The sequence below is a fragment of the Sapajus apella genome, unplaced genomic scaffold (genome assembly GCF_009761245.1).
Source record: "Sapajus apella isolate SASKATOON/1434 unplaced genomic scaffold, GSC_monkey_1.0 scaffold32, whole genome shotgun sequence".
NCBI classification, from domain to species: domain Eukaryota; kingdom Metazoa; phylum Chordata; class Mammalia; order Primates; family Cebidae; genus Sapajus; species Sapajus apella.
The window spans coordinates 12513983-12534488 of record NW_022436972.1 but is presented as its reverse complement, the minus strand read 5'-3'; the positions used below and the strand labels follow the sequence as shown (position 1 = coordinate 12534488).

At 37.9% G+C, this 20506-nt stretch overlaps 2 protein-coding genes across 5 annotated transcripts in view; one reads left to right on the top strand and one right to left on the bottom strand.

The window, feature by feature from the left end:
• Positions 1-6092: 6092 nt before the first annotated feature.
• On the bottom strand, positions 6093-16319 carry NHLRC3 (NHL repeat containing 3). Of its 3 annotated transcripts, none has more exons than XM_032294528.1 (7): positions 15913-16319; positions 15354-15506; positions 14937-15084; positions 12043-12243; positions 10152-10243; positions 7171-7283; positions 6093-6651 (listed from the first exon to the last, which is right to left on the bottom strand). In XM_032294528.1, exons 1-7 carry the CDS (start codon positions 15994-15996, stop codon positions 6399-6401), a joined length of 1044 nt encoding a protein of 347 aa, XP_032150419.1. In that variant the 5' UTR covers positions 15997-16319; the 3' UTR covers positions 6093-6398. The 3 variants fall into 3 exon arrangements, with proteins under 3 accessions (XP_032150419.1, XP_032150420.1, XP_032150421.1); XM_032294529.1 differs by having other exon boundaries at positions 15354-15481; positions 15969-16253; XM_032294530.1 differs by lacking the exon at positions 12043-12243.
• Positions 16320-16512: 193 nt separating this feature from the next.
• PROSER1 (proline and serine rich 1) overlaps positions 16513-20506 on the top strand; it is a 28109-nt gene continuing 24115 nt past the window's right edge. The window contains exons 1-3 of one of the 2 annotated variants that reach the window (XM_032294526.1): positions 16513-16610; positions 17247-17446; positions 20320-20385. In XM_032294526.1, the coding sequence (XP_032150417.1) occupies positions 17402-17446; positions 20320-20385 (111 nt within the window). In that variant the 5' untranslated portion in view covers positions 16513-16610; positions 17247-17401. Of the gene's footprint in view, positions 17130-17246; positions 17447-20319; positions 20386-20506 lie in introns of both variants that reach the window. The other variant, XM_032294525.1, reaches the window with a different exon arrangement.

Genomic DNA, 20506 nt, shown 5'->3' with positions numbered 1-20506 from the left:
GAAAAAAAAATGTTATTTATAATCTTACATATGTTTAAAAATATTTTATTGTAATTTTGGTATGTAAATAAATTTGGGGTCATATTTTTATTTTAACATGTAATAAAGCTCATATATTTTACATTACTAAAAATGGAATTGAAGCCAATCATTTTATTTCCCCTTATATTAAAAGAGTTGAACTGAAAATTTCAATATGTACACAATTATAATAGCTAGGTGATTATTTCATTAGTGTTCATACATTAGAGTAATAGCTTATTGCTTATTCAGGAAGAAGGCTGTGTTTTATCAATATATATCATCTTTAATAGATCAAAATTACTATATTTATCTACCTTGAAGAAGTTTATTAAAACTGGATCTCTTTAAAAACAGTGTCAAAATAAGCTTAGTGTTACGTGTCTGATGAGAACCAATCCAATATGGGGAATATAATTGTCTCATATTTACCTTCACAGAATACTTACAGCCCAAGGGTTGTCCATATCTTAATGATATTAAAGATTGCCTCTATAATCTGCTGTACAGCTCAGTTCTAGCAGAACTCATGGAAAAGTTTCAAATTGTGTCTGACACTGTAGCATTCCCTGGGCAGTTATATATCCCATAAAACTGTAAAAGCATATTAAATGTTTTATATATATTAAAAGATTTTAAAGAAATACGTGGAAATGTTCTTTTTTTTTCCCATGGTTTAAAATGAGTAGATTTGGTTTTGTATACTTTTGTCCTCCAGATGTATTGCTTTTTGGGGGGGATGGTTATTTAGCCACAGAACTTACCCAGATTCACTCTTGTTTGGGAAACATTGCTCTCTGTGGTTCCTGCACTGCCGGGTACGTGAAAGTATTAAATAGTGAATATTATTCTTAAAAAAAGGTGGGAGTCTTTACCTTGCTCATAAATTATCTATTGGATAAATAGCATTAATGCCAACAAAAAATAGCCATGCTTTTTAAAATGGCATTTCTAAATGATAGATGCTTTAGTGTATTATAGCCCTACTTTTAGTTTTCAATACTGTGACTAAACACAGAATTATAGAATAGGGAAGGTCATGTGGCCTCACCATTCTCCCAAACCCTTCCCAAAGGTGGTGGTATGACTGCCATTGTCTGGCTGAAATACCACAAGTGAATCTCTTAAGGTTTGTTGAGTGCTTAGTGAGCATCAGAGACTGGGCTTAATGCTTTACATGCATGATCTTATTTGTATTCACAATAATCCCAAAAGAAAATATAAATATTCCTATTTCACAAATGAGAAAAAAATGAGGCACAGTAGCTCAAAAGGATACAATTTAGTGGCAGAGTGTGGATTAGAACATAGGTCAACCTAACTCTGGATTCCAAGCTGTAAAACACCAAGCTTTACCACATCCACTACTATAGCCCATTCCACTGCTATAGGAGGGTTCTTTTATTGGGCTGACCCAATGGGCCACTCTACTATTTGTATTCATTGCCTTAGTTCTGGAGGAAAGCGCAGAATTCTATTCACTGTACTTCAGGATCACCCTCTGAGACTTCAGAAATATTTCCAAACACTGCTATTTTGGTTACCTGCTTGTATTAGGGTTTTCTAGAGAGACAGGACTAATAGGATATATATATGAAAGGAAGTTTATTAAAGAGTACTCACTCACACGATCACAAAGTCTCACAATAGGCCATCTGCAAGCTGAGGAGCAATGAACCCAGTCTGAGTCCCAAAACCTCAAAAATAGGGAAGCTGACAGTGCAGCCTTCAGTCTGTGGCAGAAGGTCTGAGAGCCCCTGGCCAACCACTGGTGTAAGTCCGAACTTGCAGTCCAGTGTTCAAGGGCAGGAAGTATCCAGCATGGGAGAAAGATGGAGGCCAGAGACTCGGCCAGTCTAATCCTTCCACGTTCTTCTGCCTGCTTTTATCCTAGCCACACTGGCAGCTGATTAGATGGCACCCACCCAGATTGAGGATGGGTCTACCTCTCACAGTCCATTGATTCAAATGTAAATCACCTTTGGCAACACCTTTGCGGACAAACACAGGAACAATACTTTGCATCCTTCAATCCAATCAAGTAGACACTCAATATTAACCATCACACTGCTTTTGGGTTAGACACTCAGTTTTTATAGGATTCCCTCTAAAAATGTAGTATCCCAAACACCACGGAGCTGCTTACTAGGTATATAGACTATCTTGTCAATTAAATTGCCATTAAATCTACACTTCAATGTTATCTAAGATTGCAACATTTTTCTTAACAAGGCTTGTAATATTTTTGGACAACAAACTTTCTAAAACTTTTTCAAATAATTTGTTGGCAAACCAGGTTCCCTCCCATGAGGACTTACAGTTAGCCATGTAAAATTTCAACTGCTTTGATTCAGTTCTTTGACCTAGTTAGGCACAATGCCATTTAGATGCACATTTATATTTACACATATACACACAGACTGCATACACATCACCCCCATACACGTCACAAAAAACTGAATACATTTACCTAAATTAATGTTGATTAAAAACAAATATAGTTAGTTCCTTAATCCCTTTAGTTAAGTAAAAATTAGTATTTCAGTTCAATATAGGAAGCATCAAAACATTTAAATACTTCTTTATACACATTGTGAAGAAAAAAGCTATAAAAATATTTTACTTTGGTGATCGTGACAAGTTAATGTATAAATGTCCTATAGTAAAAAAAAAAATTTTCTAACACATTATAGTAACCAATTCTAGTTAGAAACAAATCTGAGAATCTGGACCATGCCATTAAAATTTTTTTCCTTTGGTAAAGCAGCTGAAAACTGCAAGTTTATAATGTCAATTTGTTGTGGCTCATGCAAATTAATCTATTTAAAGGATAACTCATGTAGGACATGCTTCTTTCATGTGTTACAATGAGTTTTTTAATTTATGAATTACATAGAAGCAGAATTAAATCATATTACTTCATTGTTTACAATAAAAAAAAATTTAAAGTAGTGTTATTTTTCACTGCTCAAATTCTCTTCAATTCTCATACACAAAAGGAGCATCTACATGTCATTTAGTGTTTAGAGGATTAATGTATAAACTCATGGATTCCATAAAGTATCTGATGAAGAAATTACTTAGAGTCTTTGTTTAAAAAAAAACTCATTTTTCTTATTTGTAAAATAGTCAGCAACCACAAGGTGAAATTGTTTTTTTTTTTTCTTTTTTTCTAAACAACAACACACACCTAGAAGGGATAAAAAAGAATAATTCCCCATTAATACAAATTCATTCTCTATAGTACTAAACTCACACATTCAGATTAGTTTCACCTTCGTTTAAAACAAATTAATTCACTTCTGGCTGTTAGTTTAAATTATTGAAAAAGTTTAAACTTTTCTTTTTAATTGTGGACAAGTCCAGTGAACCAGTAAAAAATTTTCAACAATGCTTGGAAAATGTTTCACCCATAAACCAATTTCTTCAAGATATAAGCAAGTTGCAGAAAAAAGAACAACAATAAAATTATAGTGAACACTGTAGCTTCAATTTAAAAATAAATCAAAGTATGAAGGCTAGCCCATGTTTGATTTCAAGAATGCTTATCATAAGCAGAACGCTACTGACCTCTTGTGTATCAAGAATGCAACGTAACACAAGTGCCAAAAATGATACCTCCTAAAACTACTGAACCACAGGGTTTAAGCAGCTTGTTTTCCCAACTGGGTAGGGATCCATCAGAGCACAGCACACTTGCCTGAGTGCCTTTATATGTTTGCTGTCTCACAACTTTTTACTGAATCAATAAAGCTGATTATTTTGATTTTTTTATTGTTGCTGAAAATACATAGCAGAGACTACAACAAATTAAAGTAATAAATTTAGGACTTTTTAAAATTCTCATTTATTTTGATGAGCCAAAAATGCAAAAATTTGAGTTTCCAGTTGTAATGCTGGCTATCCAATCTGCTCAGTTTTGAAATCCAAAAGTGCTTAATACCAGCAAGGGCCAAACCAAAGTTGGACTTTACTGCCTTAGCCTTATACTACATTGCTTGAAGCAGTCTTTTAATCTGTTAAGTGACCTAAGAACAAATTGTTTAATAATTTGTGGTAAATCTTTGTTTGCCATCAGATTTCATCCAAGTTTTCTCTGATCAATAAACATTTTACTTGAAAGATCCAAACTTAAGGGTCTTACAAAGATATTCAGAAATATTTTCAGCAAGTTTTATATGACTCTGATATAAAACAAAGTAAAACAAAACATTTTGAAATGACAAAATTAGTTTACCTAGCCTAAATTGCTTCAAAGAGGCATTTGCACTTCTTGTCCTGGTTTAAAAACAAACCCTGAAATTACTTCCTTTTATCCAAATCAACCGACCATATTAGCTAATTGCATAAAGACTCTGAGGATACATTTTGATAAATGCTATAAACACAAAATTAAGGCAAATCTGGTTGATATTATCAGATAAATAGCACATTTAGAAGGGCCTTTGTTAATAAAATATCTCCAATGAATCCAGAGGTATAGATTTCAAAGGGTAAGTCTATATCTGTGCACATCTGATTCTTACAGCATTCATGAAAGAGGAAACAATGAAGTTCCCATTTCACTAAAGAGAAAATGAAGGTGACTTGTTCAAGGTCATATAGTCCAATCAGTGGCACAAACACGTTTATCAATGGCCTTGGAATAGAGCACAGGGCTTCCTGTTGGTAGATTTACCTTCCTAACCACACAGAAGAGATACGATCCAAGTGTCAAAAAAAGTGTGAGTCCCTTTAGGTCTGGAAAATACTCCAGCACAGGTAATGAGCAAAGTCAGCTCCAGATTTGTCATATGCTACATAATTTACAGTAAAACACTGGGGAAAGCAGAAAGCTGATGTGAGGAAGGGGGGAAGAATGATTTGAAAGATTATAAAATGGCAGTTCCTCCAGAACCTGTAATAAGCTAAAAGAAACTGAAAAAAAGGTCTTAATTGGGAAGCCAATATTGAGACCAAAGGAGGGTTGGGAGGAGAAGATGTAGAAGGAGGAAGGCAGGAAATTATACATCTTTTTTTTTTTTTTTTTTGAGACAGAGTCTTGCTCTGTTGCCAGTCTGGAGTGCAGTGACACAATCTTGGCTCACTGTAACCTCTGCCTCCTGGGTTCCAGCGATTCTCCTGCCTCAGTCTCCTGAGTAGCTGGGACTACAAGTGCATACCACCCCATACCCAGCTAATTTTTGTATTTTTAGTAAAGACGGGGTTTCACCATGTTGACCAGGATGGCTTCGATCTCTTGACTTCGTAATCCACCTGCCTTGGCCTCCTGAAGTGCTGGGATTACAGGTGTGAGCCACCATGCCGGGCCGAAATTATCCATCTTTACAGCTCAAAGTATTTGGCACATATCTATGTTATCTAAATAATCCTGAAATTTCTTTGAGGTAGACAAATGTTAGGAATAAGTTGAGTTCATGTAAAACAAACAAACAAAAAATGAAACAAAAAGAAAACAATGAGAAGGAATCACTACATTCCTTAGTTATTTATAAAAACCTTTTAGAAAAGTGCTTAGATGCCAGCCATTTTATTCCTACGTTTAAAGGCTGACTGATGTTAAGTATCTTACAGGTAACGGACAAAAGCCAAGTTGGGCTTTAAAAAAATGCCTACCAAAGTGTACAGTACGTTTCTAACTTTTTATACCTTCTTTACTTGGAAATTATTTTCTCCTCCTTGTCCCTTGGTAAGCTCCTCCTGAGTTTTCAAGTCTGAACTCAAAGTCACTTCTCCCGTGAAATATCCATGATTGCCTCAGTCAAAAGTGCTCCTACTTCCGAAAGTCCCACTATGCTCTAAGGTTGCTTTTGCTGTGTTGTGACTGTTTGCCTGCTTGTCTCCCCAGAGACAATTGTCTCCCCAGAGAATTGCTCAAAAGGCAATTCTGCTTCTCAATTTTAAGTTGCCAAGACACAGCACTCTGTAGGTACTCAAATTAATCAATAGTTTATCCTATTTACAGTCTCTCAGGCAGTTCATTTTATGTTAGTTGCACCATCTGGAGGTCTGGAGTTCTTCACGTGAAATTTAATAAATTATTCTGCAAGCTCACTTTTATTCCCATTTTCTTTTTTACCCAGGGAGAATTAGTCTACCAGGGCAAATAATGAGGTTACAACCTTAGTCCCTCTTTCCAACCCCATTTTTAAGTTATATTCCTTTCATTAAAATATCCTTATGCACTTTAAGTAAAACTAAGTCTCAAGAGGGCAACAAAACGTATGATTCTTAATGATATAAAACAAACCATTCTGATACTAGATCAGGTAAAAATCAATTCTTGTGCTTGAACATCATTTTTAATGATGTGCTGAAAGCACTTAGTGAATTTGAGAATCTGAATTGCCACTTGAAATATTTCCAGGAAATAAACATTACGAACCAAATGGAGGAACATAGCTATTCAAAGGGACATATTTTTGTACTTGTTTTGCTCCAATTTCTGCTACATAGACTGCTCCAGTCTTTCTGTCAACTTCTAGGAGATGCGGCAAAACTTGATCTGCTAGTTGGATTGTGCTGATCACAGAACACTCTCCAATGCTTCCCACAGGGGGTGCTGCTACAACTGAGAGCCTGCTAAGATTCAGCTGGGCCACAATCAAGTACTTCCCATCAGGAGTAAATCTAAGGAGAAAGACATGTTAAATGTCTGTGAAATAGACATAAGGGTATTTTTTTCAACATTTTAATCCCCTACCGTGCCAAACAACAGTAGGCAACTACTTGCTGAATGATTCTTTTAAGGAGAATTTTAATTTGATCTAATTCTGTATATGAGGGAGTAAGGGGTGCATGATAGTAGGCAAAGCCAAAGATTAGCTTAAATTTTTTTAAAGTATCAATATCATAGTCTTACACAAAATGAAACTAATGAAGAACTGACGTTAGGCTAGGTTTGAATTTTGTCCTGTGTTTAAAAATTTACCAAATAAAGGCTAGAGGAGAGGTCTAGCCTATGTTATTTCTTGTTTTCACTTGATCTGACATCTGAAAGTATCAGATATCAAATTTGTCTGTATAATTCTATTTTCCCCTAATTCAAAATTAACAATAAATATTTTAAACTTTCAGCTAGCTATTCAGAGGAAGTGAGTTCTATGCACTAACTAAAACAAGCATTCTGCAATAAAAAGAAACAATTACCTGACTGCAGAAGGTCCTTCTTCTGTGAAACAATTATTCCATGCTCCTAACCACTCCCCCGTGTCTTTATCAAATACTTGGATTCTTTTATTTCCTCGGTCAGCAACCCACACCTGAGAAACACACAAAAAAAGTCAATTGAAAAACATCCATAATATGAGAAGAAAAAAGGGAAAAGAAGGTTTATTTTCATTAGTTTCACATACATTATCTCACTTAATACTTAAGAAGATTCCAAAGAAGGTATTATAAGTCCCATTTTCAGGAGAAGAAAAACTCAAGTTCAGAAAGGTTGACTGCCTCTCTGAAGTGAGCTTACAAATGCAAGAGGCACAACCCAAAGCTGTCTTAACCCAAAGCTTATAATACTGTCTATTGTTCTAAATGTATGAATAACTAAAACGCTGAAGTACTCTATCATAATGCAGAGGATCAGTAGATACTGAAAAGTAACAATATTCATTCATTTCTCTAACAAGCATTCATTTTTCAATGAGTATTACTGGCTTGTCAGCTCCTGGGCCAGGCAACATGACAAGGAAAAACAGCCTTCCTTCTCAAGAGCTCAAGATAGCAGAATTTGAAGTATTCATTCATACTGCAATATCATTAAACCCTTACCTGCCATTACCAAGACATGTCCAGAGTGCTGAACCAATTAAAGACGAAGCTTGAGATATTTTAGCAACACATAAAGAATGGTAATAGGTTTAATTTAGGTTTGTTGTAGGCTGTAATGGGTTATTAAGGAAATTGTTACAACAAGTGAGATGCATTCTAAATGACATTTCATGGCTACATGCATGCAACTTAAGGCATACATAAAGGGAAATGGTTTTTGATGACTTGTGGCCAGGACTGTAGAGAGGTATGAAAGAATGGACTGGGGGTGGGTCGGTCCTCTTTACTTCTACCTCCCTGCTTTTGGTCCTTGAGATTTCTTGGATTTATGGATTGAGAGATTATTTCTTCACAGCTAACCCTGACTACATCTTCATCAATGTGTGTAAATTTTGATAGCCACTGAATTCATCTCCAATCAGAAACAAATGAAGACTCACTATATCATTTTAGAAAGGTTGTTGATGCCTAAATGAAACAATTTCTCAAGGTCTTTTCCTGATCTATGATTCTTTACTAAGGATGGGTTTTCTTAAAGATTTTTAGATTAGTATCTCAGACAAATGACCCAGGAGGAAATATGGTTTACACCCTAGGATGGAATGATGCTTTAGATTGTTAGCATCATCTTTCTTGCTCAACACTCAATGAATTTTGATTATGGGAAATCTTGTTTAACACATAACAACAAGTCTTTAACTCTGGAATTGATTAACCTTTCATAGAGGATTGTGCTGATGATTAAATGAGTTAATTATGTAAAATGCTCAGAACAGAATTGCTATTGTTATAAAACACACTTGTGTAAAACTGACAGTCTTTGTTACTCAGGAATGCCAAAGTATCCCCATCAAATGATTTCCAAGGGCTTTTAGAAGGGTGTTCCTCACCATGATTAATTTACCTGGGTCTTGCATGCTCTGAAATTTGATTTTTTTTCTTAGCACACAATAAGTTACCCATGCTCAGGAGAATAATGCATAAAAGCATAATTCCAACTTTTCAGTTCCCAATTTACATACAAAGTTCACATGGTTGGTTAACATCTTATGGCAGATCAGAAGATTTAATGATCAAAACATTCTCATTCTTGTCAATCAATTATGATTACGAAGCCAAATCATAATTAGAAGTTTGTTTGCTGAGCACTGAATCAGTAGAAATGGATTAAATGCCTAATGGTATGAAGGCAAGTAGCCTAATGTATCCATTATGTGTCAAGACATTTAGTCATTTAATAAATAAGTATGACTATTATGTACTAGGCACTAAGATATAAAGCAAAAGAGATTCAGTAAATGCTTTCAAACAGCCTACAATCTATTAGGGGAGACAGACAAATATTATAATATAGTATGATAGTTACTATGATAGCAAGTACAGGCTGCTATAGGGAAAGAGGAGGAGAAACTAATATACAAATTTTTTTGGTGGGAGTTTCGTTGTGAAAAGGTAACCTCAAAAAAGTGAGATCTATGCTTAGAGGTTGAGTAAAGGCAAAAGAGATAGTAGTGAGTGGGGTAGAAAAGAGAGAAACTGATTGAAATGTTTAGCTAAAGCTTTCTGTTCCCTAAGCAGAGTGGAGCTAGTGAGAACAAGAGTTTGCCTAGGTAACTCTTTTTTTTTTTTTTTTTTTTTTTTTTATGAGACGGAGTTTCACTCTTGTTACCCAGGCTGGAGTGCAATGGCGCGATCTCGGCTCACCACAACCTCCGCCTCTTGGGTTCAGGCAATTCTCCTGCCTCAGCCTCCTGAGTAGCTGGGATCACAGGCATGCGCCACCATGCCCAGCTGATTTTTTGTATTTTTAGTAGACACGGGGTTTCACCATGTTGACCAGGATGGTCTCGATCTCTTGACCTCGTGATCCACCCGCCTTGGCCTCCCAAAGTACTGGGATTACAGGCGTGAGCCACCGCGCCCGGCCTAGATAACTCTTTTTTAAACTTCCAAGGTTAACTCCTCTCACTCCATATTAGATCAGCACATATTTTTCCCTTGAGAACTGAAAAGATATTTAAACACTTTTAGTGGAATTTTTCTAGTAAGAGGGGAACTTTTTCTTCCAAGTAACTCTATTTATTTTCAGATCCATTATTTGTTCCATCTATCCTTTAAGTGACATAGGAAATCCATTTTGCTCATTTCTAAATATTTGGGGAACCCCTCACTATAGGACTCAAACATTTGTAAGAAATATGTGTGCACACCCAGCCCCAGAGTAATTGCCCAAACATACCCACTAACACACATGTATACCACAATCTATATATACATGCCCAGACACACACATACACACACACATATGCACAAACATATTCAGACACATAGTCCCAGGCACAGTGACACTGTATTTTTACCCGACCAGCTGAATCAAGTGTAACACTGTGAGGTATGTTGAACTTAGCAGGCCCTGTCCCATTTTCTCCATGCAGCCAAAGGATCATGAAATCTATAAATGGTAAAAATATATAGTCAGAGCACATACAAAATGTCTCATGTATTTGCATATTTTATGAAACAGGTTACAAATAACGATTTAATTACATGACTGGTTCGCTTGACTATGCTTTCTCGGCTTCCTGTCCATATGCCCATTTCTTACAATTTATTTTTTTACAAGTTCCTTCTCTGCTTTAGGCAATTAATCTACCTCTTTAATTATGATCGCTACTTGAATTTGTCATGACTGCTTCAAAATCATTGTTTAAGGTTTATCCCATCCTCTCCCTAAAATTGGTTCCCCTTCCCACCTTATCTGTTATTTGGTATTAGTATTCCACAGACCTTAAAAATTCACATTATGATTTTACCGTCTATCTCCTTCATTACCCACTATGGTGGGTTCAACTGTGGTCCTTTAAAGAGATGTCCAGGTCCTAACTCCTGAATACCTGGGAATGTGATGGTATTTGGAAATAGTTTTTGCAGATAAAATTAAATTATGGAGCTCATGAGATCATCTTGGATTTAGGATGGGCCCTAAATCCTTGTTCAGAGAAAGAAGGAAAAGACTGAAGTACAGAAACACACAGAGAAGGGGCCACCATGTAAATATGGAGACCAGAGGTATGTTGCCACAAGCCAAGGAATGCCTGAGCTGCCAGAAACTAGAAGTGAAGGCAGGGCCGTTAGAGTGAGCGTGGCATTACCAGATCTCTGACTTCTGGATTCCAAAATGGTGAGAATAAATTTCTGTTGTTTAAAGCCACGCAGTTTGTGGCAATTTGTTATGGCAACCACAGGAAACTAATACACCCATATTCAATTTGTCTCCTAGATTTGGTTGTGTCTTTCACTGAATTTTTTGGATTCTTGCAGATGTGGTTATTTCTTTCACTGAATTTTTTAGATTCTTGCTTTATCCTTATCCTACCTCCCTTGTAACTTTTGCTAACCAAATTCAGTTACTAAATGATAAATTGACTGCACAGCCTCCAAATGACGGAGCCCAATAGATCCTGATAGAGCGGCTTATAAAAACTGCTACTGAGACATCACTTTCCTACTAAGAAAACCTCAAAACCTCTTCATAGGCAAAAACATGGCTTTAAAAATCCTCAAATAAGCTTTCAAAAACATCCCAAATCATATTTTCTGCTGCTGAAAAAGTGCACCTTTACCTTCTTTCTGCTAATAACTGCCTGTAGACCATGCATGATAAGCCCTCCATGAATGTTCGCTCCATCCTTCCTTCTCTTCCCACCAAAACCAGTTTAGTTCAATAACTACTTCCTTCATGACATTTTGTTCTATTTCTTCAGGCAATTTAGTTTCTCCTCCTAAGTCCATTTTGCTTTAAGAATCAATACCATAGACTACATTTCACTGTTTCGTATATAATAGATCTGTGCCTCCTGATATTAGAGAGGACACAGAGAGGGCACTCAATAAAATGTTTGCTAATTAATCAGCCTGTAGGACACTTGACTCTGGGATTCCAGGTTTCTAATTTCTACATTCTTAATTGAATAGAATACACACTTATCTCCTGAGTCCACTGTAAATTCTCATACCATTGCCAGTTACTTTTGGAGGAATCTCCTGGGCTTTGGTGAAGAATAGGTTGGCCTGTTATCAGAATCATTTATTGCGGGCAATCATACCTATCTGTTTTTCAGTTTTCTCATAGTAATACACTTAGCTCTTTACATACCGCTTCATACACAACACTTAAAACATTACACCAAGTATCAAACAAATTAAATCCAATTTATAATATTTTTATAATACCGTAAACAAGTCATGTACCTTTGGACAGTTTGATCAATCTGTTATTCAATCCTCCATCTCCATCCACAATGTAAATATCTCCTGTGTCCTCTACATATAATTCTGCTGGGTTATCAAACTGCAGGGGATTCAAACCAGTGCCTTTTTTGCCTGGAGTACCCAAGACTTGAACAAGATCACCAAAGGAACTATATTTTTTAACAGTATGACCATAGAATCCTATAAAGATAGATAGGCATATCTCACAAATAAAACCACCATACAAACATTCAGATTTTTCAAGTAAGCAAAGAGCAAAAATGTGATAGAATTAAACAGTAATAAATAGTTGAAAAATTTGATAGAACTACACCGTAATAGGCTTAGGAAATTACATATTGTAATTGACAAGCACTATAGCTTCTTCATAAATTACAGCCTAATGAATTAAAACCTCCATTAGTCCAAAATAAGCAGGTTCTAAATTAAATAACATCCATATAATCGACTCATTATACAGGAAACTGAGGATATTAACAAATTATTGGTGCACCATTTTCTTTTTTAATCTTATGACCTTGAATAAACATTGCTTATAAAAGGAATTCACGAAGAAAATGTAAAGGCAACAACTTATATTTGAAACTGTTATTTCAATCATACGTATACAGATCTTAAACTTCAGTAAGTCAACAAAAACTTTCTCTATGGTACAGATTTTCTTTTAAACTGCATTTTCACCTTGCGGAGGAATTCAAAATTCAACCTTCAACATTTCTTTGCTAAGAAGAAAATAATCTTTCTAAATCATGAGTGTCTTATTTTCTCATGTTAAAATTTCTTCAAGTTAAAATATCTTACAAGCAAGAAAATAAAGCAGAATATTAATAAGTGAATATCATAAAGCAGTTAACAGCAATCAACTTGAAGGTACATATACCAAATTAATTGATAGGTATTCAGAAGACAAATTGGATACACTGAGTTTACCAGAAAGTGAATCAGTTTGCATTATAATTCTATCTTAAATAATTTATTTATTATTATACTTTTGGACAGTTGAGCTAAAGTTTATAGCAATAAAAAACACACAAGCCTCAAATTTTCTAAAAACTAGCAAAAAAGACTACAAACAATTTTTTTATTTAAAAAAGGGCTAATTTGTAGCCATATTTTTCATTACAGGAAATCTATTCCTTTGGGAATTAGGAACATAAAACTGTCTTCAGATCTCTGGGTAAAAAATTAGCTGTAATGGAAAGAATGAAGGGATTGTCTGTGCTCTTTCTACTTCTGGAAATCAAGTCTTATTTTTTAAAATTACATGAATAAAATGAACTAAAATGTCTTTAACAGTGGATCTTCAAGAAAAAAGTGAAAATAGTAAACTCTCATTACAGTATTACAATGCATTCAGTGATAATCTATAGATTTTTTTGGTTTAACCAAAATCTTACCATCTAAAACACAGCATGAAATAAATGGGTCATCAGCTAAGGCCCAGAAATTTTATGGGTTCCGAGAATAGCTGTGATAATGGCACTACTTATAGAAACTGAGACCTCATTACCTCTAAAAAATGGTATCTGAGGCCGGGCATGGTGGCTCACACCTGTAATCCCAGCACTTTGGGAGGCTGAGGTGGGCGGATCCTGAGGTGAGGATATCGAGACCATCCTGGCCATGGTGCAACCCCATCTCTTACTAAAATACAAAAAGTTAGTCAGGCATGGTGGCATGCGCCTGTAGTCCCAGCTACTCAGGAGGTTGAGGCAGGGGAATGGCTTGAATCCGAGAGAGGGAGGTTGCAGTGAGCCGATGCAGTGAGCAGAGATCATGCCACTGCACTCCATCCTGGCGAAAAAGCAAGACTCCGTCTCAAAAAATAAAAAACATATTTGAATTAGCCAGAACTATAGAAACAGGATGTCCTTCAATTCAAGAGCATAACTGGGCCAAGGAATACTAGAAATACTGTCTTTATAATCCCATTTCTTCCTGAATTCCTGGGGTAATGCCAGGATAGCTCAGCTATTGCCTTGTCTTAAGCTACAGCCACAGGTGAATTGTTTCTCTGAAAACTTTCTCCATAGCTGCACATTCAGTTGTGCTCACTTCATTTTTCAGCTTTTTCTATTAAAAATATTTGATGGAAGTAAGATTTCAGACATGCTTCGGTCAGTAGAATTTCAAAAACATTAACACCCAGTTTCCGCAATCTTTGCACTCTGAGCAACAAAGCAGTTACGATTTCACAATCTTTTATGAAAGGTAACTGGAAAAGGAAAAGAAGAGTCAAGGACTCCAGAGTCATTGCTTTTAGAGACTGCCATTTCATTTGGCTTTAGTGAAGAGGTTTAGAGTTATTTAATCTGAGAAAAGCAACTGATGTTTTAAAAAGTCCCTGGACAGCCGTGCGCAGTGGCTCACGCCTGTAATCCTAACCACTTTGGGAGGCCGAGGCGGGTGGATCACGAGGTCAAGAGATCGAGACCATCCTGGTCAACATGGTGAAACCCCGTCTCTACTAAAAATACAAAAAATTAGCTGGGCATGGTGGCGCGTGCCTGTAATCCCAGCTACTCAGGAGGCTGAGGCAGGAGAATTGCCTGAACCCAGGAGGCAGAGGTTGCGGTGAGCCGAGATCGCGCCATTGCACTCCAGCCTGGGTAACAAGAGGGAAACTCCGTCTCAAAAAGAAAAAAAAGAAAAAAGTCCCTAGACAAGTTCAAGGAAAGATCATACTAACAGGCTCCTTGTCAAATTTCTTAATTCCACAGAAGTACAATATAAAGTTAAAAACATATGATTTCCTGAATCGTTAAAGAAATTACAATTACATTCAGCAACTCTGATTTTAAACAATACAACCAAGGATATGTGCAAAGATGCGATTTCCAGCAAGATAATTTAATAGATATTACTATACATACCACTTCCTACATCTGTGATCCAGACGAATTGTTCATATTGTGTACTTGCTGCAAATATACCATGAGGTGTGTCAACTGTATAATTCCAGGCTCGTAGAAAATACCCATCTTCTGTGAACACTAATATCTTTGGGATGTTATCCCCTCTCTGAAGGTATACAAAAAATAACTTCTTAAGATTAGCTTTAAGGAAAGGTAATCTGTATCTTGGGAAAGAAAAAAATTAACTGAGAATTTTACTAATGTTCAAAATCTAATATATCTTTCACATTCGAAACCAAAATACTTGAAACTAACTCAAAAACAAATCGCACAATTAGCATGATATAAACGCATATGGTCAGTTACTACAGCAAGACTGGAAGGCTGCTGTTTTCTTTGTGCTCATAACTTTTTTTTAATCCCGATTTCACTTACTTGAGCTATGTAAACCAATCCGTTGAGGGAGTCAACTGCAGCACAAAATGTTGCTCCGGTAAAATACTCTGGGTGCTTAGGCCAACCCACATCCAGCCGGTAAAGAATTTCCTCAGCTCTCCAGGAAACTGCAAAAGTAAAGTTCCTCAAAACCTTAAATAAAACCAGACAATTCAGATTTAGTTTACCCTCTAGGTAAGGAAAAAAAGAGAAGGAGGGGGTAACGAGGCTTATTGTTAAGCATGCCTTGACAACCAGGAGTTTGCTAGACTGAAATAATTCCAAAGAAATGGGCTTATATACCTAAAGACCAACACCACCACATACAAGTCGGAAATTATTTGAGGGTGTAGGAGGAGTTGGGAAAGACAGGAAAATGGCGTTGTAACACATACAAATTTTTAAACTTAAAGAGTCAAGCAGTTCGGACCCAGATGCAGGCTTTGAAACAAGCTACTGAGGGAACCAGGGCCTGCCTCCTCCATCCCACGACCGGGGCGACGCCTCCCAACAGGGCCACTCGCACACCCGACAGTCATTTCCTCACTACCCAACTCACTGGAGAGCGACAAAAACGCGAATGCAAAACCAGAAATGCAAGAAAGAAGCCAGCACCGGCTACGCAGACCCAGAATCTCGCCATGACCAGACGGGAAGCCAGGCGAGGGACAAGGGTCTGCAGATGTCTTGGGGAGGGCTGGACAGCGTCAGGCTCGAACGGTTCTTTGCGGCACAGAGGGTCACCCCCGGGCCCGGGGCCGCATCTCCAATTTCCCCACCCCGGAGGCACGAGCTCTGAGTACGAAAGGGAACAGAGACCAGGGCGAATGAAAATCAAAGAAGACGAGTTCCGGATTTCGTGTGCATTTCGCGGTCCCCGCCCTCAAGTCAGATGCTTGGACTGACCCAGTGAGCACCCTTTCCCGCCCTCGGGGCAGTCTGCGCCGCGGACTTCCCTTGGCCACCAAAGTATGGGCGCCCGTAGATATGCCTTAATCACTCGCCATTTATTCTTTTTAATTCAGACCGCAAAATCCAAACGTCGCACACTCCAAAACTACGTGTACTGGGGATAACATTCAAAATAATGACTGCTGGACTTCGGGAAGGATTTTTGCCACATCCTTTTCTTTTCATCCAGGCATCCGCTATGGATGCCTATGTTCCCACACCAGGACCCCACCTCTGGCTTTCAGGAAAGAGGGGCCCAAGCTGGCGGCGCAGTGTTGAGTTTACTTGGGCGCGACTGGCTTTATCGTAGGTCCCCATGAGCTGGTGGGGGTTGTAGGGGTAACCAGGCAGGGCGCCCGGCGTTGTCTGGGCTGCGTTTTTCCGGAGTCCCCCTATGCGAGGCCGTGCCCCTCTTCGCCCGGCTCCCGGTGCTCTACAGCCGCCGGCCCGTTCCCGGAAGCCGCAGCAGCTGGTAACAAAGAGCCTGCCGGGCAGCCTGCTGCCGGGGCCGAGGTACCCAGGAGTCGGGCGGAGCGGCTGGGGATGAGTGCGAACGGGGCCATGTGTCCGGGTTCGCGGCGGTGAGGGGCGCGGCCGGCGGCCGAGGCGCAGGTGCGGGTTGAGAGACCGGCGCCTCCTTCCCAGCCGCCCGCGGGACTCCCGAGTGCAGGTGCTTCTGCTTTGCCCGCCGATTCACCTGGAAAGGCGGCTTCAAGAGCTTCCTCTGGCGGCTCCTTGCCCTCCGCTGCAGGGAAACGGCGCTCAGCCCCGTCGCGGAGCCACGGGTTTCTCTGCAGGTCTCAGAGGACCTGGCTCTTGCCCGAGGTACCCTGAAGCATTGTGTGAATACGCTGGAGAAGCCTGAATGGAGTAATTTTTGCTTTTAATTTAAAAAGTTTTTCCGACTCTCAGTTTTGAAAAAAAAAATTTTTTTTTGCGAAGTTTGCAATACTCTCTACCTCTTCGCATTCTCTTTTGCTCGTGGAGTTTTTTTCCTCTTCAGCTATCAATATTTTTACTATCGACGGAGCAGACAAGGGATGAACGTGTTGTAATTGCAAGTATAACTTAAAAACCACGTCGGGAAAGTAGTCAAGATGGATAAAAAGTCCTTTGAAATGGTGCTGGATGAAATTAGAAAGGTAATTACACTCGAGTCCATGAATTATTTTATGAGAGATGAATTCTCATGGTTTAGACTCTGTTTGAGGTACTATGTAGAGATTGTGCAGAATGAGGGTCCTAGGATTGCCAGATTGGTTTGAATTCTCACGTGTAATGGCGGAGTTTGTATCTTGATACGTTTCCAATATAAACAGAAATTAAGTTACGTTAACGCTAAATTTGAGACTCAGCGTGGTGTCGCAGGAATTATATTCCGACGGCACTCCGTTCCGAAGCCGGCTTTACAAATCTTTAATAGCTCTGTACTTTTGGGTAAGTAGTTGAATATTTTTGAGCTTATCATCTTTCAGTACCACAAGAGTGACTGAAAACGAGAGGTAATACGCAGAAAGTTTCTTTCATGGTAGTTATGTTGGGGTTTTCAAATCTAAGCATTAGGTGGAATATATTTGTTGCGTTGGCCATGCAAAATTCGTGTCCTGATGATAACTTTAAAGGCATTAAGTTTAAAGTCACTTTCTTAGGAATTGGCCGTCAATAACGAGTTTCAAAACTTTTTCTCTCCTGCTTTCTAAGTTTTTGCTGCTTTTTGAGGCTGCTCTGCGGATCCCACCTCCCAGAGTGAACCAGACAGCAACAATTCTAGAAGGTAGTCGACCCTAACAGTATCTCAAGCACAAGAATACCCAGAAGTTACTTATTTTGAAATGTAGGGACTTGATGTACCATTTTTACATCAACACACGCTGCTTTCCTTCGACCTTCCGGGCAATTATTCTTTCGTCATTTGCATACGTTTACGACCCTGGACTGAAACGGAAGGAATTGTTCCTGTGTGCTCTGGTGCTGATTTATTTCACTTTACAAAACTGTTACTAAAATTGTCTCTGGGCTTGCTGTGTTACTTTGTTTTTATACAACTTTTTTCTTTTTTCAAATTGACGTGTTAAGTTTTTCATATTTGATAATACTGAACGGTTTTTTTGAGCAAATTCTGCTTTTTCAAACCCAATGTGTCCAATTAATTTTTGAACTAAAATGTTGCTTTACTAATTATATGCCTAGAAATTTGTCACAATTTGTTCTCGAGCTGATTTTTAATTACTTTTCGTGAGGAAATAATTTGTGAGTCCAAGTAAACCAGCATATTTTTACTTCTGGAAAACAAAGGTTGTCAGTGTGCACATTTTCTTCCAAGTGACTAAAAATGTCACAGTAAGTTCTAACGAGGGGAATAAGAAATTTTCCAGATACGAAAGTCCTGTTCACATGAGATGGTAACTTAAGTCTGCATTTCTGGTCTGCAGGTATGATATGTCTTCTACCGTCTCTGCCAAATGATTGCATACGTCAACATTGTCATAGTCTATTAAAATTGAATAAAATATTGGCATGTCTAAATATGAGCATTACTACTGATTTTTTTAAAATTGCTCTGAGACTTTTAAATGTAAGTCAGTTTAAACCAGGTCATCTCTTGAATATCACAGTGAGTTTATATAATAGATAATACTGATTGCCACTATTGTCATTTAAAACAGAGGCATGTAAGGGGCCACTAGGAGAAGAACTAGGAAGGGGAGTAGAAAGGGGCAAAAACAATGCTTAATTAGTTCTTCAATAAGAAGGGAATGATAGCTATTAATTGCTGAGCACTTAAACTTTGTGAACCTGTTTTTAAGCACTTTCTCCAGTCATTACTTCTTTTGATTCTCCTTCCAACCCTTGAGGTAGGCACTATACTTGTCATTTACAGATGGTAGCCTGCTTTCTGTGAGGTTAACTAGTCAGCTCAAGTCTCCCCAGCTGGTAAGTGGGGAGGTCTAGTATTCAAACTCTGCCTGCAGAACACCGTGCTGTCCTGCCTGGGGTTACAGCTGAACCTCTCAGGATATGACTTGGCATCAGTACAATCCAAGATTTTATTCAGAAACTTGTATTTGACTGTGTCCGATCATTATATTGATAACCAGACTCCTAAGTGAACATTATTTAGAATGCCATTTTCTCCCATTTCAGTGAGTATTGAACTACTGAGCACCCAGCGTATTTCAGTTGACTGGTCATAGTACTTTCTCCTAGCAGAATGATATATGTGAGAAGTACAATTATTATAATTATTTTGTAGTACAAGCAAAGGAATTAGTTCGTTTTTAATGATTAGTGGCTACCATAGGATAGCTGTTTCCATCTCTAAGCTGGGCAAATAGCTGCAAGGGGAGCACATTTGATTTCGTGGACTCGAGATAGTGCTGCATCAAAGCCACCAACTTCTCTCTCACTCACTGACAGGTTCCATAAAGGAAAGGAACCATCATTTACTGAATACCTATTATGTGTCTGATCTAATGTCCACTGTTACAGTTCTCATAGTAACTCTTTGAGGTTGACGGTAAATAGTGTTCCCTCTGTGAGTGAGGAAACTCTAAGGGAATTAAAATGCCTCTGGAAGTCTACAGTGCCAGTTAGTGGCAGGCACAGACATTAATGAGTAACAACATCTGTTATGTTTAATCTTAAAATCTTAAAAATGAGAATTTGGTTGGATTTGATATGTTTTGAAACTCTTTAATTACATATTTAGGAATTCTATGTGTAATGTTTACTAATGTTGAATTATTTCTTTTACAGTTTTATTCCCAATCTTTGTAGAAGTTGGTAGGGAGGCCCAGAAGATCTTCGTGCTTACTCAGTGTTTCCCTCACAGTATGGAACCTGGAAATGTGGAAGGAAGGTCTTCTCACCTCAGTGACCTTGGTTCCTCGGCATGACAGGGCTGAAGTAGACCTGCCACTGTTGAGTTACTTAGGCAGTTTTGATATATGCATATTACTGTGCTCCTTACATATATTAATGATGTTTTACTCTGTGTGTGTGTGTTCTTTTTTAGGCTGTTTTGACAGAATACAAATTAAAAGCAATTGAATATGTGCATGGATACTTTTCTAGTGAACAGGTAGGTATTCCTCATTATTTGTTTAAACAAAGCCTTCCTTTTACACCAGTATTCTGGTTAATGTCTATTTATCTGCTGGCCAAATTCAAAATTGCTTTTACCTTTTTGCTGTATTTATTCA